The sequence below is a fragment of the Vanacampus margaritifer genome, chromosome 6, assembly GCF_051991255.1.
Source record: "Vanacampus margaritifer isolate UIUO_Vmar chromosome 6, RoL_Vmar_1.0, whole genome shotgun sequence".
NCBI lineage: Eukaryota > Metazoa > Chordata > Actinopteri > Syngnathiformes > Syngnathidae > Vanacampus > Vanacampus margaritifer.
Genome location: NC_135437.1, coordinates 9,160,731 through 9,185,911, shown reverse-complemented (window position 1 = coordinate 9,185,911; position 25,181 = coordinate 9,160,731). Strand labels below are relative to the sequence as shown.

Genomic DNA, 25,181 nt, shown 5'->3' with positions numbered 1-25,181 from the left:
AATATTGACTGTCAAGCGGTCCCCATTTTTATAGTCTTTGGAAGGACCCAGAAAGGGATTGAACCCACAACCTCCCGGTCTCAGGGAAGGCACTCTACCAGTAGGCCACTGAGCTGGTCACACCTTGTGATCTATCTAGATACACGATTCCATTTTTAAACACTATATTATATAATATATTGTAATCACTTATAATAATTAATTAATTTGATGCAATAAATATATTTCCAAGTGATCTATCTAGATTTACTTTCTATTGTAGCCAATTTCATTGGTTGTTTGGCTAACCCAAAAAATTGGTATGCCCGTAACCACCCGGAATGGTCAATGACTGACCAATTTATTGGTTAATCCAGCCAATATGAGCTCAACCTCCTAGATTACTTTTTTTTTTTTTTCATTTTTAGAGTGTAGCGGCCCATTTTCATCAGAATGGTTAAAAACAAGGATGGGGTATATTTACTTGCCAAATGGATGGATGGATAGATAGATAGATAGATAGATAGATAGATAGATAGATAGATAGATAGATAGATAGATAGATAGATAGATAGATAGATAGATAGATAGATAGATAGATAGATAGATAGATAGATAGATAGATGCTAGTCCTAATTAAGCAGTGTATAATGCAGTGAGCCAAAAGCTACAAACAAAAAGCCCTCTGTGTTAATCAGCCATTGAGGCAGAGCGCTCTTGGAACACGCCATCCCTACCCGAATAATGGGCCACTTTACAGGCCTCCAAGTTAGTTCACAGAATATCGAGCTGGGAAACCGCAAGCTCGGGGTTCATTGGGAGGAGGGGTGATTTAATTGTTTCCTTCTTTTTTGTTTTTGCAGGCCCCTCCACCCCTTTTTCTTCTCACCCCCTTTCGGTCCTGAAAGGGGGTTCAGACAAACAGGCAATGAAGGGGATTGTTGTGTGTTCCGTTGCACAAGTGGGTGAGGTAAACAAACTAGACAGTACGCTCTATCAGCTGGGCTTGCGGGGACGGTGATAGGCTAAGCGGTGGGGAGCTACACACAAGGCAAATGATGATTGGTTAAGCAGCGTGGGGTAAGGGGGGGGGGGTGCATGGTGATGGGGGAGGAGGGGAAGATTGGTGGGGTATAAAGGGTGACGCTAAAGACTCCTGAGAGAGAGCGTAAAAAAAAAAAGGTGGTTATTCCGGAAGAAGTGGGGGTGCATGGACGCTGGGGTCTCTCCTCCGAGTGTGGTCATTGTGCTCGTCGCTGTAGTTCTCATGCATGAGACCCCGTTGGCTTCCGAAAAGGTCCACAAGTGATGAAGCACTCCCGCATCCGAGCAGACAAGTGGCAGCTCGGCTCTCTGCTCCCAGAGCTCAAGGCCATTTACATGCTCAAGAGGAACATTAATGCCTGCCGATGCACCCGCAGTGAACAAAGAAGCACACAAACCTTCCTCAGAGCTCTTTTGCACACTTAATTGAGGATTTGGGAAAGAGTAAAGGGGCGAAGGAAAGGTGGATGAGGAAAGAAGGGCTAGTGAGGCCGTGAAAAACTCTTTAAAGTTTTTTGTTGTTGTTTTTGCAATGACCAAAAGCGTACCTTTCGAATTGACAGTTCATAATATTGGATAGTTTCTTTCACATGACCCTAAAATCGAAAATGGCTCAAAAGTGTAGTCAAGACAAACATGTGGAGCACAGTTTTCCTATTAGGGCACAATCTATTGGTGAAAAGAACAAATTGTAAAATTTCTAAGTGAAAACGCACTCATATCCTTGGATTACAGAATCTCTATAGTGTAAATATTCTGAATTCTGGTATGATCAATTACCATATATCTGAATGAATTTTGCAACATCCTAACTATTGTTCAGAAATGCCATTGAAGTCTATACTCAAGACAAACATGTGGACAACACCTGTAAAAGTTCAAGTCTTCCTTTTGTTTTGAACAAATCAATGACTGACCTTCAATTACGATTCTTGATTCCAGCGCAATGTGTAGATTGTTATTAGGAGCTTGGCCTTTGGTGTTAGTAGAGAGAAAAACATCCCACCCAGTGTCTAAATTTGTGAGTGACTCACTCATGTTGATCATTTGGAAATTTGCCAGATTTCTAGTAAAAGTGAATTTGGTGGTTTGTAATGATGCAGGAAAGACGTGTTAATGTAAAAGTCTCTGAGCTATTTTCATTATTTTGACAATTATTTATGCTCTGAGTCCTTTTTTTTTAATCAAATGTTTTCTAGCCAGAAATATCCTTTCAGCAAATGAAAGTTCCTTTGATTCACCATTTGGCCAGTGTGAATAATTTCAGGTTTCCGTGTGGGCTATATAAATATTCTATATAGTCAGAATGTGAATTGTCCCCAAGCTGATTTTTTTTTACTGACCACTGAACAATTTTTTTCGGAATAATTTGTGTTCTCATATATCTTTGACCGTTTATTGGTGCAAGTGTTTTGTGCTGCTGCAAATGGATCAATGCCCACTTATGCCCCATTCGCCATTACACTGTAATTGATTGGCAACCAGTCCAGGGTTTAATTTGCTTTTCATCTCGAACCAGAAAATATGCTCCATTCTGTAGTCTAGACAGGATGCACACTATAGAAAAAGGATGTCCAATATTGTACATATCCATCTCCCTCTCTATTGTAGTGCATATTTTTGTTGAGTTCTTCAGATGGGGTGTGTATCCTGCACTGGTATTTTTATCGGCAAAGAAATGTCTCATGTGTTGACGTTATGAAAATAACATGACATTTCAATGTCGCAACGCTCAAGCAATGCCTTAACCGTGGCCATCAAGAGCGCTATGATTTTGCCGCCGAACAGCAGGCACTGTGGTGAATGCTTGTGTTGTCCTGTTCCTGTGCAGTCAAACAGAAGTGAAGCGAGCCAGGCTCTTTGTTTGGTCAACCCATGGGAAAGACCCCACTCTGTGCAGACCTCTGAGAACTAAAACACTGATTCTATAGGCAGGACGACATTCGCAAAATAAAAAAGAAAGGCCACAGAGTGGATTGGAAGATCCATACTAGGAATCCAGTGAACATAAATTCAAAGACTTTAAGCCCCAGGAAATGCAATTAGAAATTAAATGTCATTAATATTATATCAAACAAAAGAGCAACAAAATGATAACAAGTGAGATATTTCCCTAGTAGAGACATGAGAAAATGCAAATCCGTATAGACAAACAGTAGGATGTTACAGAATGAAACAAGAGTTGGATGCTACTTTGGCATCCTCCGTGTGTTCCCAGGAGGATTACACAAGCAGTGGAAGCCACACAATGACAGTAGGAACTCCATGAATGGAAAGCTCCCACATTTACATGGATGGTGAATTCCTGTGACTATTTCAAATGCCGTGTCACTTTTTATCCAGCTTCATTTATATTTTCCTGGTTCGTTTTAAGCGGCCTGACAGCAGAAGCGAGAAAAGGTGCTGGCTCCCTCCAGGCAGGTAACATATGTTGCATCTTCATGCTGCCTTTGCTGCCCTTTTACCTCTCCATGTCCACGGAGAAGAAGCCTCCACGATCTTGACAATAAATCCCTATTTTATCATTCACACTTAGATAAAAATAAATTAAAAATATTCTTATTTTAATGTTTGCACACCTTTTGTGTCACACCCACTTTGTCACCTACTCTTGGTCAAACGCCTGGCACTCCTACGTACATCTCAGTTCATCTGGCAGAAACAAGTCTTAGCTCACTTTATTTGCCGAAAGGTTTGACTATTATTTTAAAGTAAATCTTTAGAAAACTGTCTTAGCCATTAGACAGAAGAAACAATTATTTCAGCTGCCAAATTAAACATTATACAGTATAGCTCAAATAATTGTTGATATAAAAAAATATTTAAAAAAAATAATACATTCAAATGCAAAAATAAATAAAAATAATAATTTGAGGTAAAGTTACGATCTTATATGATGCATAAAATATATCACTAGGGATGTTCAATACCATTTTTTTCCCCCAAACCAATACCAGCACAAGTATTCAAGTCTTGAGTAGTAATCGATACTATTACCAAGTACGGATACCACTAAAAACACACACAAAAACTCAGATAATTTTAGAGAAACACCTGTATACCCCCAAAATACATTTTTCCTTAAAATTGCATGAAATTGATGGCATAAAAAAAAAAAACTCTTCTATTTTCTAGTTTCAAGTTCTTCATCGTACCACGACCACAAGAGGGCAGTCGATACCGGAATCGGTCACCGTCTTTTGTCACCATCGCGAGTACCGATAACTTGAAATAAAGCCAGGTATCAGCCCAATACTCATACCTGGTATCGGTACTTGCATGTTACATTTCTTCACCACTAAGTTCTTGTTTCCTATTTTTGTTGACATTAACTTGCATATTTTTTTTCTCCAATCAAAGCTTCTCTTGTATGTCTTACTATACAGCTTTTGACATAAACACACAAAATGTGTGCGCGCACACACGCACACACATTCATGTAAACACACAAGCTACCCTGAGCAATGTCTCCCCTAATTAAAGCACTGTTTACCCAGATGGCTGGCATGAATGTGGACGCTCCGTAGGGTTGACATGTTCATACATACTGATTTTATTATCTTTGTTTATTATGGTTGCTGTTATCAGCATTTGTGCATGTATAATGCCCACACACAAATGCTGCATCTCTCGTTGTCTAATTGGAATTCTTGAGATGCTAAATGTTCATATAGTGTATTTGCTTTAATTTATGTTAGTCTGTTTAATCTATAAACACTTCAAATGTTCATATTTGACATGAGCAAAGCTTCACATCATAACTTGAACAAATGTAAATTGAATATTAAAGTGGCAACCTTGACAAGTGAACAGTTTGTCTTAGAGTAGTGTCTTTATTCTCAATGAGAGGTATTTAATATATGCGCATAATGATCTCTGAGTCCCATTGATGTGATTTTTGATCTGATGATGACACACACACACACACACACACACACACTCAGATATAGGACATTTATACATCAAAATGACTCATCCCGCCTTTCAGTATGTGCCTTGGATGTCTGTGCTCGTTCATGTAAGGCAGAAAAGGCCACAGTACAGTAGTTTGGCCTCTGGGAAAAGGACAAAACGCATTAGCTGCATGGACACTTTTCAATACGGATTCTCCCGGCAATTACACTGAACGCCAGCTCCCTTCAGATTCCGCCCCTGTGACAAAATGGCCATGGTCCAGCCAGTATGTCTCACCGGGAAGAAGGTCTTGTTAATCATCCAACATCCACACTGATCTCCTCCATGGACGCATCCGTCAATGTGCTGTTGACAGAAGCCTCCTCACACACCCCGTGCACGTTTTCGAAATTGATGAGCAGGGAGTGAGTGATCAACTGAGAGTGTTGGTTTCCATGGTGACACTGGTGCTGCTGTTAGGAAACTGTGATGTGTATGTGTGTGCGCATGCCTATTGTAGTGCCTGTGTTTTTTAAATGAAAGGGTGAATGGGGAGTAACCATTGGCTCCTAAAGTGGGTGGTGTACATTAGTAAGGTTAGGATTATTTGTCTTTGCATGGAGTGCTTCCTTCTTTTGTGTGTTAATAAAACGCTGTTGTTTTACATACACAGAAGGCTAAAACCACTATTATTTTCCTGTTAAGGCAGTTACATTTTTCATTGATGAATTGCCTTTACCACAAACAGATATTGAGCCAACTTGTTGATGATCAGAATGCTCATCAGAAAACACCTGACAGAAACGATGCAGATGCACCTTAAAAAAAAAGAAGCCTAATTCAATTAATCAATCATCCCATTGCCACAAAATCACGGTATTTTCACGAAAACAAACATACTACTCATGGTTAAAGGCTGAATTAATTAACCACAAACAACTTTCTTTGCTATTAAGATAGCGCAAAATGAGGTTTGATGTCTAAAATGAAGCAGTCAATAAACAAGTCCAGCACAAAGTGCTCCAATAACAAAGTGGCAACCAATAATACACACACACACGTCCAATTTAAATAGTTCCATGGACATAAAGGTTAACGCGCATCAATCATCTGCAACAAATTGCTTGCAATTCTACATGCATGTCTGATCATTTTAAATGAATGAACACAGATGGATGAAAGTCAGCGCAGCTCTGATGGAATGTGTCGCGCGCCTCTACATCTTTAATATGCGCGCTGCGCGTACAGAAAAAGGAGCAAGAAAATTAATTGCAATTAATGCACGCTCCAATCGGGTTGAAATTGCTGTTTCTATTAAGCATCGCAAAGTGTTCCTTCAAGAGATCAAAAGCAGCATTTTACCTTGATTCCAAACCTCAAGGAAGAAAGTTTTCGGTGCAGCCCCTTTGCAGGGTCTTGTTGCATCCGCGTCACGGAGGCTGAGGCAAACACAGCGAGCCACTGCGGTTCCACCACAGGAGCGCTTGACGGAGAGATCGCGGTGAGGCTTTTTGTCTCAGTAGAATCCGAGGAGCTGTGCAGCTAAACGAGCCCACGGAATGAGCTATGCCTCACCTCACCCCTCGGCGCTTGACTGCCCCACTCGCCTGCGCCCGCCCCCTCCTCTTTGTGTCCTCTTAATGAGGATGCAGCTCCAGTTGGTGAAAGATGCAGCCTATAGGCTACCTGTTCTCCACCTACCCTATACCTCTCTCACTCGCGCGTACATTTGCATCCCGTTGAAAGTTGATACAAACCCAACCATAAACAGCGGCTCGCTTGCAGCAGGTCGGGGGTCCTCAAGTAAAAGTCCTAGATGACCATTTTAGGATATCTTCAAGTTGAAGCCCAACACACGCACTATAGTTGCATGAATCTAAGTTACTGTCAAATCAAATACACAAGTTTTTGTAAAATCTGCAGTGAAAAATTACAGCATTATCTTGTTTTTTTTAACTGTATGGGTAAAACTAATGCATTATGGGTATATATGAGTGTATATAGCGGTTAAATACTGTAAAAAGCCATGAAAACTTGGAGGTCTATGCAACAGCCCTCGATGTACAAAAAAAAGTCTTTTGGAGCCACATGCTAAACCAAACAAGTCGGCCATTTTGATTTACTTTGATTTTATTTGTTCCCATTTTTGGGGCCTTTTATAGAGGTTGTTAACAAACTCCTCCTACAAAATGTATCCGATCATCTTTAAACCTGACATGTTTCATCTTAATATGTTTAAGATGAAAAGTTATGGAAAGCTTTTTTATTTCACCCCACACTGTTGCTGTGGAGATGCACTGTTGAAAATGTGTGAATCCTTTCATAAAGGTTGGTCAGGAATAACCTTTGCTAAAGGTGGCTTAAAGGTTACATACAGGTACCTTTCCTAAGCATTTGTAGAATTTGAACGATCCTGTCCACCAAGATTTTCAATGGCATTTCACTCAAATAGGATAGGTAAAGGAAATTTCTTACGCCAAAACGATAATCAAAATAAGTGCAACTAAGCCATGTCTGCCATCTAGTGGTGAATAGTGATACTACAACTTAAAAATATAGTCAATGCATCTATGCAGATCAGTACTGGCGAATTCGCACATTCGCTGATTTTTTTTTTGTATTAAATATTTTTTTAATATTTGATTTTTTCATTTTTTTCTGGTATTTTTTTATGTAAATGGTATGTTTATAAGTGTTTGTTTTCTGGTTTGTAAAAACATGCTGACATTTTTTATTTTTATATTTCATTTGTATTTTTTATTCAAAGTGTCACTGAAGTCACAGGCTTGAAGTTACACATCCCTGGTCTATGATATACTGTCGATCCATCCATTCATTTTTTTTTTTTTTTTACCACTTATCCTAATCCTAGGTGAAAGAAGCTGACTTGGGGCAAGAATGTCTGGACAACCTGGACTGGGTTATGACATGCAGTGAAAGACTTAAATCACAACATGCTGTTTTCAGGTATACATCAATTTTAACAATGTTGCTTTTTCTTCTTCTTTCTTTTCTGTGCCAATTTAAAATGTGACTGGTCTATCCTATTTTACCCATTTATTTGATTAGCCACACAAGCTCTGGGACACCCACTAAAAGAATGTCAACTTTTTATTGAATTAATACTGTCACTGCGTCACATATTTCAATGTTGTATGGAATCTGTTGAAAAATGCCACGGTCCAACAGACTTCAACAAACATCGATGAAAAGATTCCAAAATGTGCCAACTTCCAGAAAGTGATCAAATTGCTGACCTAAAGAGAGTGGGATTGGTCTGTCAAATGCTAGAGGGCGGCTGGGGTCTTCATCCAAATGTTTTGAAAATTTTAAGCGAATTTTGTGAAAATGTGCAAAACGGACATGCGGCTTGTGCCCGTTTCCAGCCGTTCTTCGCTTGTGAATAGTGAGAGGAGACTGCGCCGTGAGATGACGTTATATAAGAGTCTGATCATATATCATAGATCTATACTGACGCTTCTCAGCCATGTATATCTGTTTGAGACTTTTCCACTTGCTTCTGAGTATTGTCCGCGGCTTGTCAAAACCTTTCGCCATCATTTGGTTTTGTAACTGTTGATAAACAGTAGCGTTTCTTTCTTTAATTAATTTAAAAAAGAATTGTGTTTCTTCGTCTCCCAAACATATCTTACTTTATCATCCGCCATTTAAATATAACATAACATATATCGGTCTTCTAGTCGCTTATTGGCCAAAGCTGTTTCCATAGCGAAAATGTGCATTTTATTTTTTTCAATACGCTTCAAAATCCACCCCCTCCAAGCGTAATTTTTGTATGTGCAAATGTTGTGTTTCCATTCAGTTTCTTTTTCTTTTTCACAATTCTTGAAAATTCTAATAAAAATAGGTGGATGGTAATCCCACCATTGTTAAGCACAAAAAAGACAAATAATTAGATAATACTTAAGATCACATTTCACATGGTAAGCAAGGCCAGGGGAGGGAATTGCATTAAAATGTAAAGATTTTAGGTTAAGTATTTTGCACCTCCGTTTCTTATGTGTGCAACTATTTCATTCAGCTCATTATCATCAAGGCATTTTGCTCCGGGCTCATCCCAGTTCCCAGGCCAGCCACATTTTGTGTAGGCTAATTGTAGCCCATAGTTCTACTGAAGAAGCTGTGCGAGCCAACAAGGGCCTGTGAACAGCCCAAGTGGACAGGACTCTTCTCAGGGAATCATGGGAATATGTTGGGCTATTTTACCACTTCAGTAAATGGATTCAGGAAAGACAGAAACTCTTTTAAAGATGCTGTCCATGAGAAAACTGGAGCATAGAATCACTGCTGCATTAATGTTATGATGTTTTGTATATAATATGTTATTTCATATTGTGATTTACAACAATTATGTATCCATAAAACAACAGCAAGAAGATTTTTTTAATAGCATAAAACTACTACACAACCCCAACACTTCCAAGGCTTTTGTCTGTGTACTCTGGTTTCCTTCCAAAGTCTAAAACATGTTTCTTATCGTAATTAATAACTCAAAAGTGATCATGTTTGTTTTTTTCATTTTGCATCTATACAGTATGTGCCCTTTGACTGACTCGTGACCAGCTCAGGGTGTAGCTCTCGCCCATAGTCAGCTGGCAGAGGCTCCAATTCACCCATGACCCTAGTGACAAGAAGCAGTATGTAAAATGGATGGATAGAAAAATATCACACAATAAGAAACAAACATTTTCTGCATGCCAAATCATCCCTATACTGCAGATATGAGTAATTCAGGTTTTTCGTTTTCAAATGGTTAATCAAAGTATGAATTGATGCCGCTTCATGAAAAAGAGCCCCATATGAAGGATTTTTGCTCAACAGTTTCTAATTTTGTTACATATTATATTAGGGGAGACCCGGGGCTTGTTGTCACATTACAATTATCTTCTCCACCAGAGGGCGCAACAAAAAAAATGGAATTCTTGCTTGCTTCCTATAAGGTTGTGTCCTGTCTGAGAAGATAGAAAATAGCATATTGTGTGTTGAGATGAGCGCCAATTTGTCACATTTAGGTGGGGTTGAGGACCCAAATGCAGGGAAGCAGGGAGGAGAGGCAGGTATGCTCAAAATAAGTATTTTAATTAAACAACAAAAACGGAAAACCAGGTACAGTTATCCAACACAAAATCAACAAAGTCCAAGAACAAAAGTCAAAGTAATAAACCAACCAACAAATACTCGAGGCGGCAAACAGCACAATGGGACATGGACATGACATCGACAAGGGCTGAAAGAAAGCAGAAAACATACTAATGAGACAACAAGAGACACCTGGACAAGACATAAGTGGCTGAGGGAGCTGATTGGATGGCACGAGGGACCAGGATGACAGCACTGGTGGACATGATAAAACTTGTTGAGATATGATTTGTGGGGTTTCCATCCACCCATTTTTTATTCGGATTTTCAAGAAATGCAAAAATTAAACTGAATGGAAACGGTAGAAATTCAAAAAAGGGACCAAAAGTCGCAAAAAAGATTTTACGCTTGGAAGGTATGGATTTTGAATTGATTTTGAATTTGATTTTGATTTTCGATTTTGAATCGAAAAAAGGAAAATGAGAATTTTGGCAAAGGAAACAGGTTTTGCGATTAAACGCTGACAAGACCATATACATGTCGCTTGTTTTGACTGGATATTACGACACACGCACATTTGTAGTTGTCAAAAAAATGTAGGCGTAATACTCATAGTGTGAAAATATTAGAGCAAAACTCACATTATTTTTCTTAATTCTACTCACGTTTGGCTATCACACTGACTTGTAGACACATCACTTTATGTCCCAAAAAAACGTGACTGATTGTCACTAAAATGTTCATGTGTGAACATGTGATAATCATAGTCTGAAAATTTAAGAACAAAACATGCAATATTTTGGATAACATTAACGCCGAATGCACCACCACATTCATATGCATATGACACTTCCCAAGTTAATATTATAGTTTTGTTCTAAGATCATAATGTATACCTCTATGTTATAGTTTGCCTGTTGTGCCACCAGCGATCGATCATCCATTTCCTTATTCTGTCCAGGGTTGCCAGTGAATGCTGTCTCAGCTTAGTTTGGGGTGAGATGCAAGTAAATTTGACTGACCACCAATCAATCGCAACTGACTCAACACAAGCAAAGCGATAACATTTAAACTCAACATAGAAAGTACAGAGCTATACAAGACCAGATCCTTTTTCATTGTGAAGCCAACCTCAGGCCCCACTTTGCTGTCCAGGGGCCACAAAATGTATTTTTTCTTAACAATGACGGATGGGTGTTTGTCCTTAATGGAATAGGCAGGTATGATGATGTGAAAGAGTTAATGACACATTTTTCCCGAAGTTCGCAATTTGAACGCATCCCTTAAATCACCAAGCAGTCCCTGAACATAGAATGGAAATGTACTTTTATTGCCTCTCTTGCAATACGCAAACTGAATAATGGAAGCGGGTCAGGTTGGAAGTAATTGATTTAATTTGAGCACGGAGGAGTTAAATGATATGTGAATAATATGCTCCGTTTATGGTTGTGGAAATGGTGCTGCTCTGACCTGGATTCATTTGCTTCATAACACAGACAGTGTGCTTCACAGAGCGAGCAGGGTTTTGTTTTGTTTTTCTACTCCTAGCATCCATGTAATTCACTCTTTGATGACCTATGAATAGTTGAGTACATGCATTGCATTTTACACTGACACAAAGAATCAAACAGACCAGACCTCACCTCCTTTCTTTAATTAAAAGCATCCTGTTTTTCTGTCTTTCAATACAATATGTACAACACTTTCAGTCATATTAGTTAATAGAAAAGTCAATACATTACAATATGCTGTATATACAGTACATACCGATGTGCATATAATACATTACACCCTCATTTTAAGGATGAACTTTTAGTCATTTTCAAGTGTGAAACCTTAGACTGAGGAACGAGACGTCTTCTGATCAAAAGACATTTAATGTGCGAGCATCTCTTCACTTGAACAGTCCTCCAGTGCTGCCCTTGTGCAAGACATTAAGATGAGATGAAGCAAACAAAAGTAACACGACTGAAAGATACATGGTACAGAAAAACCTTGAGTCAAACACTAATGCTACGTTCAGACCAAAAGTGGGTCTGGCGTTTTCGGCGGCGCAATTTCTTTGTAGTCAATTGACTTCGTTTGGGACGTTTCCGGCGAGCGTTTTGCCACTTCGCCCATTTCGTCGGCGTTGGCTGAATTGAACTTTTGCCGCTGTTGAGATAGTCCATGTCACCAAATACGTCACACAGCATACAAAACACAGGAAGCGGTAGTGTAGAGGATAGTTTGACAATCGCGGTTTGCAGGCACCCGGAGCCGTACGACACGGCGATCTACGTGTACCAGGACCGGGCCAAAAAGGAGATTGCTTGGAGGAAGAAATGTGGAGGTCGGCTTATCTGGTGAGTTTGTTTGTTTAATTGTCGAAGTGTGAAACAAGCTAGCAATGCTACACTAAAGTTAGCGCCACCTACCAAAGCGTAAATCCCTCCTATTCCCCTGTTGCAGCGCTGAGCGAAAAAAAAAAATCCATTGAGAACCCCGCGAACAGACACACGCCAGTTCAGCGTAGCATCGCGACATTTTCGGTTCAGTCTGAACGTAGCATTAGAGGCCTATTTCATACTACTCTCTATCCAGTCTTTGAAGTTTGCAACATGAGTGTAGACTGTATAGAGCTCAGGATCACACTCCCCTTGGTCATAGCCGAAGCTTACTAGTCCCAGAAGTCTCCAAAGTCTTTTGCTTCCCTTTTGAGTAAAGCCAACGGAAGGATTCTCCTTGTTGTCAGTGAGTGCAGGGAGGATAAGGATTCCCCCAGTGTCAGAGGGACATATGTTCGAGGGTCCGTAGTTTGGCTTCTGGCTTGCACACAGCATGTTGTCAGTAACACTGACTGGCACCCCGTTACGGGCGTATTGCTGCTCGCATGGGACGATGTCAGCGAGGTGAACAGTGCCAACTCGTGCTTTTTCATCTGCACCCAAACCCGGGTCAGGAAGCGGAGACCAGCCTGTCACAAGCCCTTCTCCTGACATCTCGCTCTCGTTGTGAATGTCTGACAGGCAGAGGGGTTGCACTTTCTCACCAATCTTGGCTTTGTCCAGTAACTTGACGACAGCTATGTCCGAGTCAAGAATATGGGGGTCGTAATTTGGGTGAATAATGATGCTGGCCACCTTTGGGAGAAAGACGGAATGTAATTGTTAGTGAAATCACAAAGGTACAAAAGTTGATCTCCGGTGAATCTCTGGAGCGCTTACCCTCAGGTGTTGGAGACCTTTATTTTCCTTGTGATCGCTACGGTAGTGTTTCCCTACCACCACCTTGATTTTTGCTGCATCCAGAGGATAAACCTTCCCCAGCTGTGTCATGCAATGGCCTGCAACTACAACGCTCCTTTGATTCACTAGAGCCCCACTGCACACCAGCTGCCAGTCAGAAGCCCGGATATGGTTGCTAGACCTAGCGCTGCCATTCTTCTTCACAGATCCAGTGTGGCTATCTGCCTTGGTCAACTTGGTCTCTGCACCATTGGTGGAGCGACGGTAGATGGCCACTAGCCAAGGCCAATGAGCCTCTTCCGGCCTATCGGGGTCAAAGGTTGGATGCTTCCCACATACTGCCAAAGAGGAGGTGACAGGAAGAGAGGATAGAAAGGGAAGACCATGATGAAGAGGGGGGACAGGTTAAATGTGGCGCAAAAGTGTCGAACCTTCTTTCAGTTCACTTCTGAATGTCTTTTACTATAACAAAATTTAATGTAGTTCTTGTTTAGACATTTCATCAATCACAAAATTATGTAGCCTATGTCTCTCATAAAATAAATGTTTAATATCACAGAGGCACTGGCTGTTTCTCAATATAAAGAAGGAAGAATATGTTCTCGTACTAAGTACCAATGTGAGCGGCGTTATGGTGATTCAAGTACACTCTAGAAAGAGAATTTTTGAACCAATTTAAGATTAAACAGAGAGTTGTTGACCAATTTAAACTTGCTTCAAGTGGTAACACACGACTGAATTAAGTTAATCCAAAGTGATATATTTAGTTAATTAAGTTAATCCCAAGTGAATATAACATTATTAAGTTTAATTAATTATGAGTTCATTAAACTTAATATATTCACTTTGGATTGAATTGTGTGTTACTACTTAAAGCAATTTTGTTAAGTTGGTCAACATTTCTCTTTTTATAGTGCAGAACATTTTGTTTATCCATCCATCCATAGTTATTTCTAATTGTATTATTATAATTGTTTTTCTTATACAGTACTTTATTACAGCAGATGTTGTTAAAGTACATAAATTCAGCTAAGGGATAATATTTTTGATATGGTGAAGCAATTCAAACAACCAATTCAAAAACATTTACATTTTATATTTTCTTTGAACATTTTTTTTATCTATATTTTCAAAAATACATGCTTGCACCAAAATGGTTGAGATGTCATTAGATGGTGTAAATTAATACATAAATACTACTACTACTACTACTAATAATAATAATAATAATAATAATGTAATGGAAAAACAGAAAGACAAGTGACCTTTTTAAAGATGTACACAGATTTCACTGTATTTTTTGATTGCTTTGGATTATTTCATTGCATTTTGAACCTACCAATACAGTAATATATTGCAAAACAAAAAACACAAAAAAATCTAATTTTTGTTGGGTGAAACTGAAGTTCCTTGAAGTTTCTTAAAGTTCCACAATAACAAAAGTGTGATCAAACATAAACATTTTTAAAAAAGATTTGTTCTACCATACGGGTGAGTTGGCATATTCTTCTTTTCCTTTGGGCTTTTCCCTTCAGGGGTCGCCACAGCGAATCAGTTGCCTCCATCTAACCCTGTTCTCTGCATCCTCTGCTCTCACACCAACTGCCTTCATGTCCTCTTTAACTACACCCATAAACCTCCTCTTTCGTCTTCCTCTAGACCTTCTGCCTGGCATTTGGAAACTCAGCTTCCTTGTGACCAAACAATCCCAGTCTGGCCTCTCTGACTTTATCTCCAAAACCTCTAACCTGTGCTGTCCCTCTGATGTACTCATTCCGTTTTCTATCCATCCTGGTCACTCCCAGAGAGAACCTCATCATCTTCATCTCTGCCACCTCCAGCTCTGCCTCCTGTCTTTTCCTCAGTGGCACTGTCTCCAGACCAAACAACATTGCTGATCTCACCAAAGTTTTATTAACCTTTCCTAGATTAGATTATAACCTTTTAACCCGTGGGTGGTATTTTATTTTGAAATTGCCTGGTCAGAAGCATCAAAAAGCCCAAAACAGGTCACAATACCACCCAGGGGTCTACCCACTTCACCTAGCAGTACATTAACATTAAAAAGTTTTTGTGTGCTTAACATTGTCAATTTCTTTTTTGCCATTGTGCTTGTTTGTATATTATGGTCTCCTTGCATCTTGGTATCTAAATGTAGAAATTTACTCACATTTCCGACTTTAGCCTGAGTAATAATAATGGTCAAAATTGTCCAAATACCAGAAATGTAGCTTCAAGTGTTACATGATGGCTTCTCGTACCCCAATAACATTATGGACCTCTGCCGCCCTCACCTGGTGAACAAGATACATGGCGCCCACTCCATTTGCCTGTCTTGAGGCAAGTACGACGAGGGCTGCCATTGTGCTGGTAGAAGGGAGACACACAGTCATACTCGATGTGTGTGTAAAGGTGATGGAAACCAGGAGCCAACTGCGAAGGTAGTGGTGGCCCTTTGGTGGGGCCGTCAGACTGGATGTGCCGGCCCACAACAGAGTACAGTTTGTGCACTGGAGTCTTTCTGAAGGCCAAGAACAAGAGATACACCCGTGCAGAGCATTTGATCACATGTATTCTTCTTTTGAATGTGAACAACGAAAATGTATTGAAGTATTTTTTTTTTTATTTTTTTTTTATTTTTGCTGTTGTGTGGTATGGAAGCGTATTGTATTCACTTGAAGAAAAAAAGTCCTTCCTGTTTTTCTGACTAATTTTTGGGGGGAGCTTTGTTTTTTTGAGTATTTTTTTTTTCTGTTTTGTTGAATTTTTTCCCCTGTTTTTTTTTTCGGAGTATTTTTTTTCTGTTCAAAAAATATATTTTCCTCTGTTTTTCTGAATATTTTTTTCAGTTTTTCTGAGTAAATTTTCCCTGTTATATAAAATAATTATTTTTCTGTTTTTCAGAATTATTTTATGTCATTTTTTCTTTTTTCTTTTTTTTGCCTGTTTTTCTGATTTTTTTTTGACAGAAAAAAAAATTCAGTAAAACAGAAAAAAAATATTTTATTTTTTAAGTGAATGCAATACGCTTCCGTAGTGTGGGACTGTGTTTTATAATCTACAGGGGTGTGGGTGGGGGGGGGGGGCTTCTTGTTTTTTTAATTCAATTTAAACTACACTTTAAACAACAATACCAACAACAAAATACAAACCTGAATGGTGCTTGAGGGGGCAGAATTCTCTGTCTGACCAGTTCTGAAACTTTGGGCTCCCGACATGCTGCAACACACATGTACATGCAGACACATCTCAATAAATTGGAAATGTTCATTTCAGTGGTTCAATTTAAAAGGGGTGCTCATATAGGACAGGCCAATAGATTTGTTGATCAAGAAGCATACAGACATATTCCTATAAATCTGCTGAATTACAAAAATACATCTCAGTATGAAGCTAGTTTTTTTTTCATAAGTCATTACATGGCATTGTCCAATTCTTAACCACAAACTAATCCGTTGGTATTTCCCCCCATTCTTCCTTTGCAAATTGTTCAAGCTCTTGAATGTTGGCAGGTTTCTTTTCTCAATGGCAAATTTCAGCTCATATCAAAGATTTTCAATAGGATTGAGATCAGGAGTCATAGCTGGCCATTTTAAAACAGTATTTTTTTTTTCCTTTTTAACCATTCATGTGTGTTTTTGGATGTGTGCTTTGGGTCTATGTCTTAATGGAGGACCCATGACCTTCGACTCCACCCAAGTTGTTTAACAATTGATAGGACATGTCCCCCTAGAATGTGTTGATTATTCTCTGATTTCATGATTCCTGTGATACGATCAAGGCCTCCAGTATCACATGTAGCAAAGCAGACCCACATAATTATGGATCCTCCACCATGCTTAACTGTAGGGAGGATGTTATTTTCCTTGGAAGCTTCATTGCGCTGTCTGTAAACAAACTGTTGGCGTGCATTGCTGAAAAGCTCTATTTTTGGTTCATCCGTCCACAGGACATTCCCAAAAGAATTGTGGTTTGATCAGGTACTCTAGCCCTATTTTTGGTTCAGTGTGTGGCGTATAGTACTTCTTAAAACCATGATCCCAGACTGTTCCAGGTTGTCTTTCAAGTCTTTGGATTTTTAACGTGGTGTTTTTTCCAGCATTCGTACCAACCGTTGAAGACTTCTGTGATCAATTTCTCTTTCCCCCCCACGTCCATGGAGGTTCTTAACAGTTCAATGCTCGTCAAACTTCTTAACAAGATTACGCATTGCTGAAACAGGGCTACCAAAATCTTTGGAGATGGCTCTATACCATTTGGAAGTCTTGTGTGTGTGAATAATCGCACTGCTGACGTCCTCAGACAGCTCCTTTTGTTTTCACGATTTTAACAAAGGAAAAGGGGATAACAGGTGGCTTTTTTATAACATCAAGGTCATCATTCATTGATTAAATCATGTCAATTGGGCACAGACAATTTAGAACAGGGAATTCTCATTTGTGATTTACCAAAGGTGAGTCACAATGCGTTTCCATACTGATTTACAGGGAAGGGTGCCATTACCGGTGAAAGAGCACATTTTAAGTTTTCTCAATTTTTTCCGCCCATTCTATTTTTGTTTTAAATAGTTTTTTAATCACTTGGTCTTTCAGGTGAAATACAAGTTCTCTATAAAAATATAAAATGAATTACTTGATTCATTTTTTTCAGAAGATATTCCACATTATGTACTTTACCTTCATGGGTGCCAATAATTGTGAGCAAGACTGTAGTTTACATAAGTGGGCAACCTACCAAAAAAATTCCCACAAAAAAACAGAACGACCTGTATATACCACTATAGTATTTTCCCTTAAAATTGCATGAAATTAATGCCAAATGTGTATCTTTTTACACCCAACAAAAATATAAATGCAACACATTGTTTTGTTTTTGCTCCCATTTTTTATGAGATGAACTCAAAAGATCTAAAAATTGGATGGGGTGGAGGGGGGAGATCTGGGTGCCCTTTTATTGTGGGCAGTCTAAGGCACACCTGTGCACTAATAATGGTGTCTAAACATAATCTTGATATGGTGGGATGGATTATCTCTGCAATGGAGAAGTGCTCACTATCACAGGTTTAGACTGGTTTGTGAACAATATTTGAGAGAAATGGTGATATTGTGTATACGATACGATACGATACGATATACTTTTATTTTCCCCGTGGGGAACTTTTTCCTGGACTCCGTCCAGCTGCAGTTTACAGTAAAGAGAAAACAACAGAATAGAAAGAGATAAAATTAAAATTAAATAAATAAGAAGTGCAGCAATAAGTAGAAGACTTCCCAGAAGTCTTCCACGAAGTATACATGTGTAGAGAAGTACATTGCACACACCCATATACACACACACATACACACTCTAAATATATATATACACACACATGAGTATGTACAAAACATTGCACCATATATCTTAATATGTATGTGTTATTAGTATGCGGAAGAAGTATTAGATCTTTGAGTTCATCTTATAAAAATGGGAGCAAAAACAAAAGTGTTGCATTTATATTTTTGTTGAGTATAATTTCTTGTGCCTGATCGTAAAACGACCACATGAGTTTGGCGGATACTGGTATCGATACCTTGAAAGAGGACCGGGTATCGGCCCGATACCACTCACCCACCCTTACTTAACGCTGATGTAATATTTTGTATATTGAGTACTAGAAATTTGTATTTTTTGTTGTTGAAATGACTTAACCTTCATTTTACATGAAGTAAAAATCTCCCATGCATCCGTAACAAAAGTTCTACATCATCTCTGTAAGTTACGTCCAGTAAAAATGCTAAAGCAAGGTCGTTACCTCGAACACACAGGGGCTGTTTTCCACTCCAGGTACCATCTGGTTGGCAGCTTCGCAGGGCGTCTCCACTCAGAGCGTAGGAGTGATTGCAGAAGAACTGCACAGTCTCAGGCTCGGTCCCTGGCATCGCCACGTGATAACCGTGGTAGAGGCGAGGGAGAGGCGGGCAGCTCCTTTCTGGAGAAGAGCACTTCATGTTCAAGGGGAGTATGAGGGCAAGGGGAAACTTATTCATTAGCATTCTGTCTTACCAATAAAGCTCTGGTTTATGTCCTTCTCTTCTTCCTTCTCCTTGTGATCTAAGTCAAGTTCCTTTGGTTTCTCAGTAGGGCTTGTCATTGCTTTGTCATCTTTAATTGGTGAGCCTTCCTTTGGTTTGCCACTTTCCTCACCTCCTGACCTGTACAGCGTATACTGTGTTATATTGACTCTGGAGGGAATGATTTTCCTCTCTGGTAAAGCTATTGTGTTATTGTATTTCCTTAAGGCAGTCATATCATCCGTGACTGTGTTGTTCTTTGCCATTTCCTGCTCAGAGATGTCTACTGTGTTTATTTCCTCTGAGACGGCCGTCCGCGGCTTCGTGTCGTTGGGTCCAACTTTGCCAGAGTTTTTTTTTCCATTCACTTGCTCCTCTTTTCTTTCCTTCTCGCCTTGTCCTTTGTCTTTTATCACCACTATGTCAGTGATATCCATCTCCGACTTGGGGGAATGGCTGTCTTCTTTCTTCCCAGGTTTTACTGTTTCAGGTTCTTTATTCTCGTCTGTGTCCAGGCCATTGTCTGGGCCGACACTACCCACTTTATCTTCACTGCCGCTTGTGGTTTTCTCCCGGCTATTATTTTTTTCCTCTTCTTTCCAATCCTCAGTAAGAGTTTTCCCTGGAATAGTACCAATGTTTGTGTCTTCTGGTGATGTAGTCCAGCGATCACTTTCTTTTTTTATACCCGTGTTCTCCTGACTTTTTTCTTGAGCTTTGCTGATATCTTTCTCACTGTGTGTTTCTATTTCATCTTTATCTGTACCTTTTGCTGTCTCTTGGCCAGTTTCATTTTCTCTTTCTGCCTCTGTGAGTGTGTTGTTCACTGCAGACAAAGAACACGTTAAAAGATTCATTAGAGAATTATAGGTTTGTTGCTCCTCATCTAGCACATTTTCATTTTGGTGTTGAATGTTGTGTAAATTGGCACGCAGGACATTTTCGTATTTCACAACAAATATTGCCATCATATTATAAACTCTTTCACCGACTGGAACACGTTTGTATGAATCCTTAAAATGTTTGGTTTGTTTTGACATTTTTGAAATTCCAGCACACATTTACACTCTAAAAAGAGAATTGTTGAATTAATTTAATTTAATTTAATTTAATTAATTTAATTTAAGTGAATATATTAATTTTAATGAACTCATAATTAATTAAACTTAATAATTAACTTTGGACTAACTTAATTCAATCTTGTAGTGTTAACACTTGAAGCGATTTTATTAAGTTGGTCAACTATTCAATTTGAAATGTATTTTTATTTAAGTTGGTTCAGCAATTCTCTTTTTAGAGTGTACAGCAGGCTGTCTGCATTTTTCCTAATATCCACTAAGAGGCAGTGATCCAACATGATGCAGCAGCATGCAATCCAATATTAATATCTGGGATCATTGGGGTTATGACACATAATGAAATGTAGAAGTCGGAACAAAAGGAAACTGTTTACAAGAACATTCTGGTCCAAATTGATCTTGGAGACTTGGTCAATATGTGTTGTTAATAACAAAAAAACAAAAACAAAAAAAATGCAACAAAATGGAAGCCTAAAAGTCATCCAGTATCATGCTAATATGTGGCAACTGATTTTTTATTTTTTTTGTAAAGAAAAGGTTCACAGGCAATTTGATAACTTCTGAACCATTTTGGGTTAATCAGGTAAAACTCAGGCAAATGTGTGTGTATTGCACAGCAGGCATTTAGGCTATTTGATGTAGATGTGACTTAAAAAAGAAAAGAAAAAACGAATTCCAAAAATGTGTGGAAAGACTAGGAAATGTGGAAATCACAGCTGTTATGTTGTTGCTTGACGTTGATGATGTGTTTTATCAAGATGTGGCTTTTATGTTTAGCGGAGGTTTTCTTCTTTTTAAACAAAATACAAAACATGGATAGCCTTAGTGACAACACATTTTAGGAAATAAAGCGCTTGCCTTCAGTACAAGTTAAGAGTTTGTTATGTTCTCAAAACTTATGAGAATGCTTGATCATTATAGTCTTCCTTTTTATGTACCACTAAAGCTAAAAAAAATAATAAAAAAAAAACTCAGAGGATGGTCTTAGATTTGACTCTTTCTGCAGAGTAAACTATGAACCATGAAATTGAGTTATTTTAGCAATGCAAATCCGCTTGTTTGCCCTTGAGGACTTCATCTAATATAATAAATAAAGGATTTGGAAAAGAAAATTCAATATTTCAGTGACTTGGCCTGACCTTTGGTACAAACAGGATGAATTCCACTCCAGGTGTTATTAGGAAGGCAAGTCCTTTGAGAGACTCCACTGAGTTCATAGGGCTGATAGCAAAGGTACTGGAGAGCAATTAAAACATCATTGGGGCCATAAACCAAGAAGTGGTCTCCGTGTGTTGGCTTTGGTGGGAGAGCACATAGGCCTACTCTTTCCCCTGGAACTTAATGACAGAGAAAACATATACATTAGGTGAGGTTTTGATTTCCTATCATCATTTCCTACTAAATCCATTTTTGTTTTTTTTACCACACTGTGGGGCAGGTGCACTCCAGGTGCCATCACTTAAGCAGATGGCAGCCCGTAATCCCTGCAATTCGAATCCTGCGTCACAGTGGAAAGTGATCCGTGCCCCCGCGTGATGAAACACTCCCTGTGTGGATCCATGGGTGGGCACAGGCGGCCTGCGGCATCCCACCACTGCACAGAAACACAAAGTGCATGCTCAGTTCATTTCTAAACATGGTCTGTCTGTAAGGAAAATGCTAAATTGTGTACGGAGACTTCAAAAGACTTCGGTACCCTCCCTCAAGCATTGATTAAGTGTACTTCCCAGCTGTAACAGACCACACAAATACACCAATGTGTGACTTGTGTTGCTTGTAGGCCACAAGTTAACATTTAAAATAAAACTGTGAGACTTGTTAGTCTTAATTCAAAATTGCTGAAACCTCACAGACTCGTTATTGAATTGTATGAACAGTTTATAGCGCAAATTGGAGCACATGGCTTGTAAACGCCAACATAGATACTGTCGGTGCAATAAAAACGATTTTAAGCAAAGTGTTCCATTTAAGAGCAGTAAAATATGATTTAATGAGCAGTTTAGGGAATATTTCAAAACAGTATTATCTGTATAGCTACAAAAAGAAAACACGTTATACAGAAGTTGTTGTTGCAAATGGAGTCAAGGTTTATCTTGCAATGCACTGACTCACTTTAATGCGCTGTTATCTTTTAGTTTGACCTGGTCAGTGGTATTAGCTGTATTTATTAAGATCCAAACCAATTATTTGCCCCTATAATCTTGGATTTTCCAACAAATTAAATTTTTTAATCTTTCACTTCCTGATGGAAGAAAATGTTGTTGGCTAACCAGTGGTGTAGTGCTATTTCCACAGTTGACTTCTTTTCAGGGTTGTGAGTGTCTCTTAGATCGGAGGTTTGTCCACCACAGTTCACAAGTGGAAAACTTTCATTTTATAAATGTAACACTTACAAGAAAATGATAGCTACTTTGGGTTTCCTTGGCAGCATGTCAGATTAACTAACACATGCAGGCTTCCAGCAGATCGGATTCATCATCGGTGCAATGAAATATCTTTAAGTCTTTTTACCTTATAAAACTTAAGACAATTTCTCGCTATAATGTTAGATAGTAACATTACTCATGTTTCTGAAATAAAATTGAAAGGCTGGAACTCCCAATGGAGGACAGATAAATAAACAGCTTGGCATTTTATGGGAAAGCTCGTTCAAGAGAAGAGAGATGCAGACTTGTTTTACCATTTATTTTATAGCCTTCAATGTAACCCTGAAAATGACACCACAACAAAAGTGTTTTTGCAGGTTTTTCTGGGAGATGTGTAAGGTATTAAAAACACAAGTTAAGTTCCAGACACCCATTAATGCAAGACCATGAAGGACCAAAACGATTCTCGCCTCTCTGAGGAAGCACTAACTCACTTCTTCCACTGTGTTGGGGAAAAACTTAGTGATATTAACAGAACAACACACATTCTGTATAATTTTCCTCTTCCTGCATGTACTTGACATACTGCAGATTATTTTTAAATCTTAATTCCAAGACAGCTCATCTCCGCCCAGCCCAAAATAAAAGCCTCCTCCACTTTTAAAAGAATCACTTTTTCCAATTCGTACAATTTGCTTTTAAGTATCATCAAGTGTCGAGAGTAGTTAGTAAAATAAATTGCTGATGTTTATTTATATGAAAAATAGTCATTATAAGACCAGAAAACAAATCCGTGAGTTTTTTTTAGGGTGTAAAACATCCGTGTTTTATTACTAGCAACAGCAACAATGGACAACAGTTAAGGGAAATAGTACTTAATGGTGAGAATGGCATCTGAGTGTAGGCAACACGCACCATTTCGTAGCATCACACCAGACGAGAGGGATTGCTCCTGCGATACCAATTGACTAATGATGACTCATTTGACCCATGCATGAATGTCAACAGTACCCTCCCAGCAACAACTAAAAACAGATGTGAGTGGGTTTGGTCCATTTTTATGAAGTGTCAGGAGACTTACCATTTTCACACCTCTTGCCTGTATAGCCAGCCAGACAGGCACAGTGATACGTGTAAGAGCTGTCAAGAATACAAGTCCCGTCGTGTAGGCAAGGAGAGGAGCTGCAAGCTGTCATAAAAGAAATATAATATCAGCGTACATGTGTGTATTGTAGGTAAGTAAGTATTTATCTAAAGGAGAAACCGTGTACATATTGGAAAGTCTGAAGTGGGAGGAAGGGGGTGTACTCAAAGCTGGCACCATTTCAGTGTCATTTTCACTTTCCATTTCTAAATGTGTGTGGGCATGTCGAGAAATACATAAAGCTCATTTTATGAGATACGGCTTTGCAGCTTGTATAGCAAATGTGTCTGATTTTGAGAACAGTACAGTTTTTTTTATTTTTATGAATGTTCTGACATAAAACTACTGTCGACAGTTGTGTCAGTCTTTCGCTATTGCCGGCATGTTGTGCATCTTAAAGATGCTTTTTAAAATTAGGTTAAATCGATGAAACCAGTACTGTCGACTGCAGTCGTGATTTTTGCAGAGCTCTGTGAAACTGGAGTGAAGCTCCAAGAGACAGTTGCATTACAAATTCACGTAAATATTTATTTGTTAAATAATTTTGGAGTTTATTTAAACATATTGAAAACAGGGTTTTTTATTTGATATTGAATGTATGGGAATGAGCATGTCACTAAACAGTTGTAGTCCTACAAATGAATGAGGAGGATATTAAGTGGGCTAGGAGACCTAAGCACAGAAAATACAACTTAGTTGAGTTTGATAATCATTGCAATTGTATTCCTGTGAGAGTTCAGTTCGTTGCCACCAGTGATGTGCAAATGAAGCTTCATGAACATGTGTGATTTTTTTTTTTTACTCATGTTGACAGCACTCTTGGTTTAAAGAAGCAGTGGAAACGTAATCACGTTCCATTGCCCTAGCCTTTTTCTTCAAACCAAGAGCACCATCTAGAAGAGTAAAAAAAAACACCACTTGCTTCATGAAGCTTCATTTTCCCATCACCAATTTCGACATACAATATAACCACAGCCACCACAAAGCTTTTAAGTGAATTTGAGAAGCGGATGTCATAAATCTGATTACGTAATAATGTATTCTTCTGGGAGAGCTGAATAGTTGTTAGGCGTTGGTTTTTCATACAGCATCTCTTTGTTCCATTGTGCCGGCTCACCGTATCAAAGAGAACTTGGGTGGGCAGTGGGCACCAGTGGGTAGTACCGCTACTAACTGAAGGCCAAGTTAAATCATGTGACAAACAGAAATCTTCACATTGTCAACAAGACAATGAAACTGCCCAAACGTATGAAGACAAGAGGATCGGTCTGTGATAATTAGGTGAGTCACTGACTTGC

The 25,181-nt window shown here is 38.9% G+C and overlaps 2 protein-coding genes across 2 annotated transcripts in view; both read right to left on the bottom strand.

Moving 5' to 3' along the window:
* The window catches only part of LOC144053275 (excitatory amino acid transporter 2-like), a 36,383-nt gene extending 29,874 nt beyond the window's left edge, over window positions 1-6,509 (bottom strand). Inside the window, exon 1 of the mRNA XM_077567566.1 lies at window positions 6,280-6,509. The gene's annotated coding sequence lies outside the window, so the exon portion shown is untranslated. The remainder of the gene's footprint in view (window positions 1-6,279) is intronic.
* Window positions 6,510-11,669: 5,160 nt separating this feature from the next.
* Window positions 11,670-25,181, bottom strand: part of pamr1b (peptidase domain containing associated with muscle regeneration 1b) — a 45,897-nt gene continuing 32,385 nt past the window's right edge. Inside the window, exons 6-14 of the mRNA XM_077569283.1 lie at window positions 23,821-23,928; window positions 21,797-21,967; window positions 21,513-21,710; window positions 19,287-20,120; window positions 19,036-19,212; window positions 16,397-16,463; window positions 15,539-15,765; window positions 13,224-13,582; window positions 11,670-13,139 (exon numbers count right to left, since the gene is read on the bottom strand). Of these exons, the coding sequence (XP_077425409.1) occupies window positions 12,576-13,139; window positions 13,224-13,582; window positions 15,539-15,765; window positions 16,397-16,463; window positions 19,036-19,212; window positions 19,287-20,120; window positions 21,513-21,710; window positions 21,797-21,967; window positions 23,821-23,928 (2,705 nt within the window). The 3' untranslated portion in view covers window positions 11,670-12,575. The remainder of the gene's footprint in view (window positions 13,140-13,223; window positions 13,583-15,538; window positions 15,766-16,396; window positions 16,464-19,035; window positions 19,213-19,286; window positions 20,121-21,512; window positions 21,711-21,796; window positions 21,968-23,820; window positions 23,929-25,181) is intronic.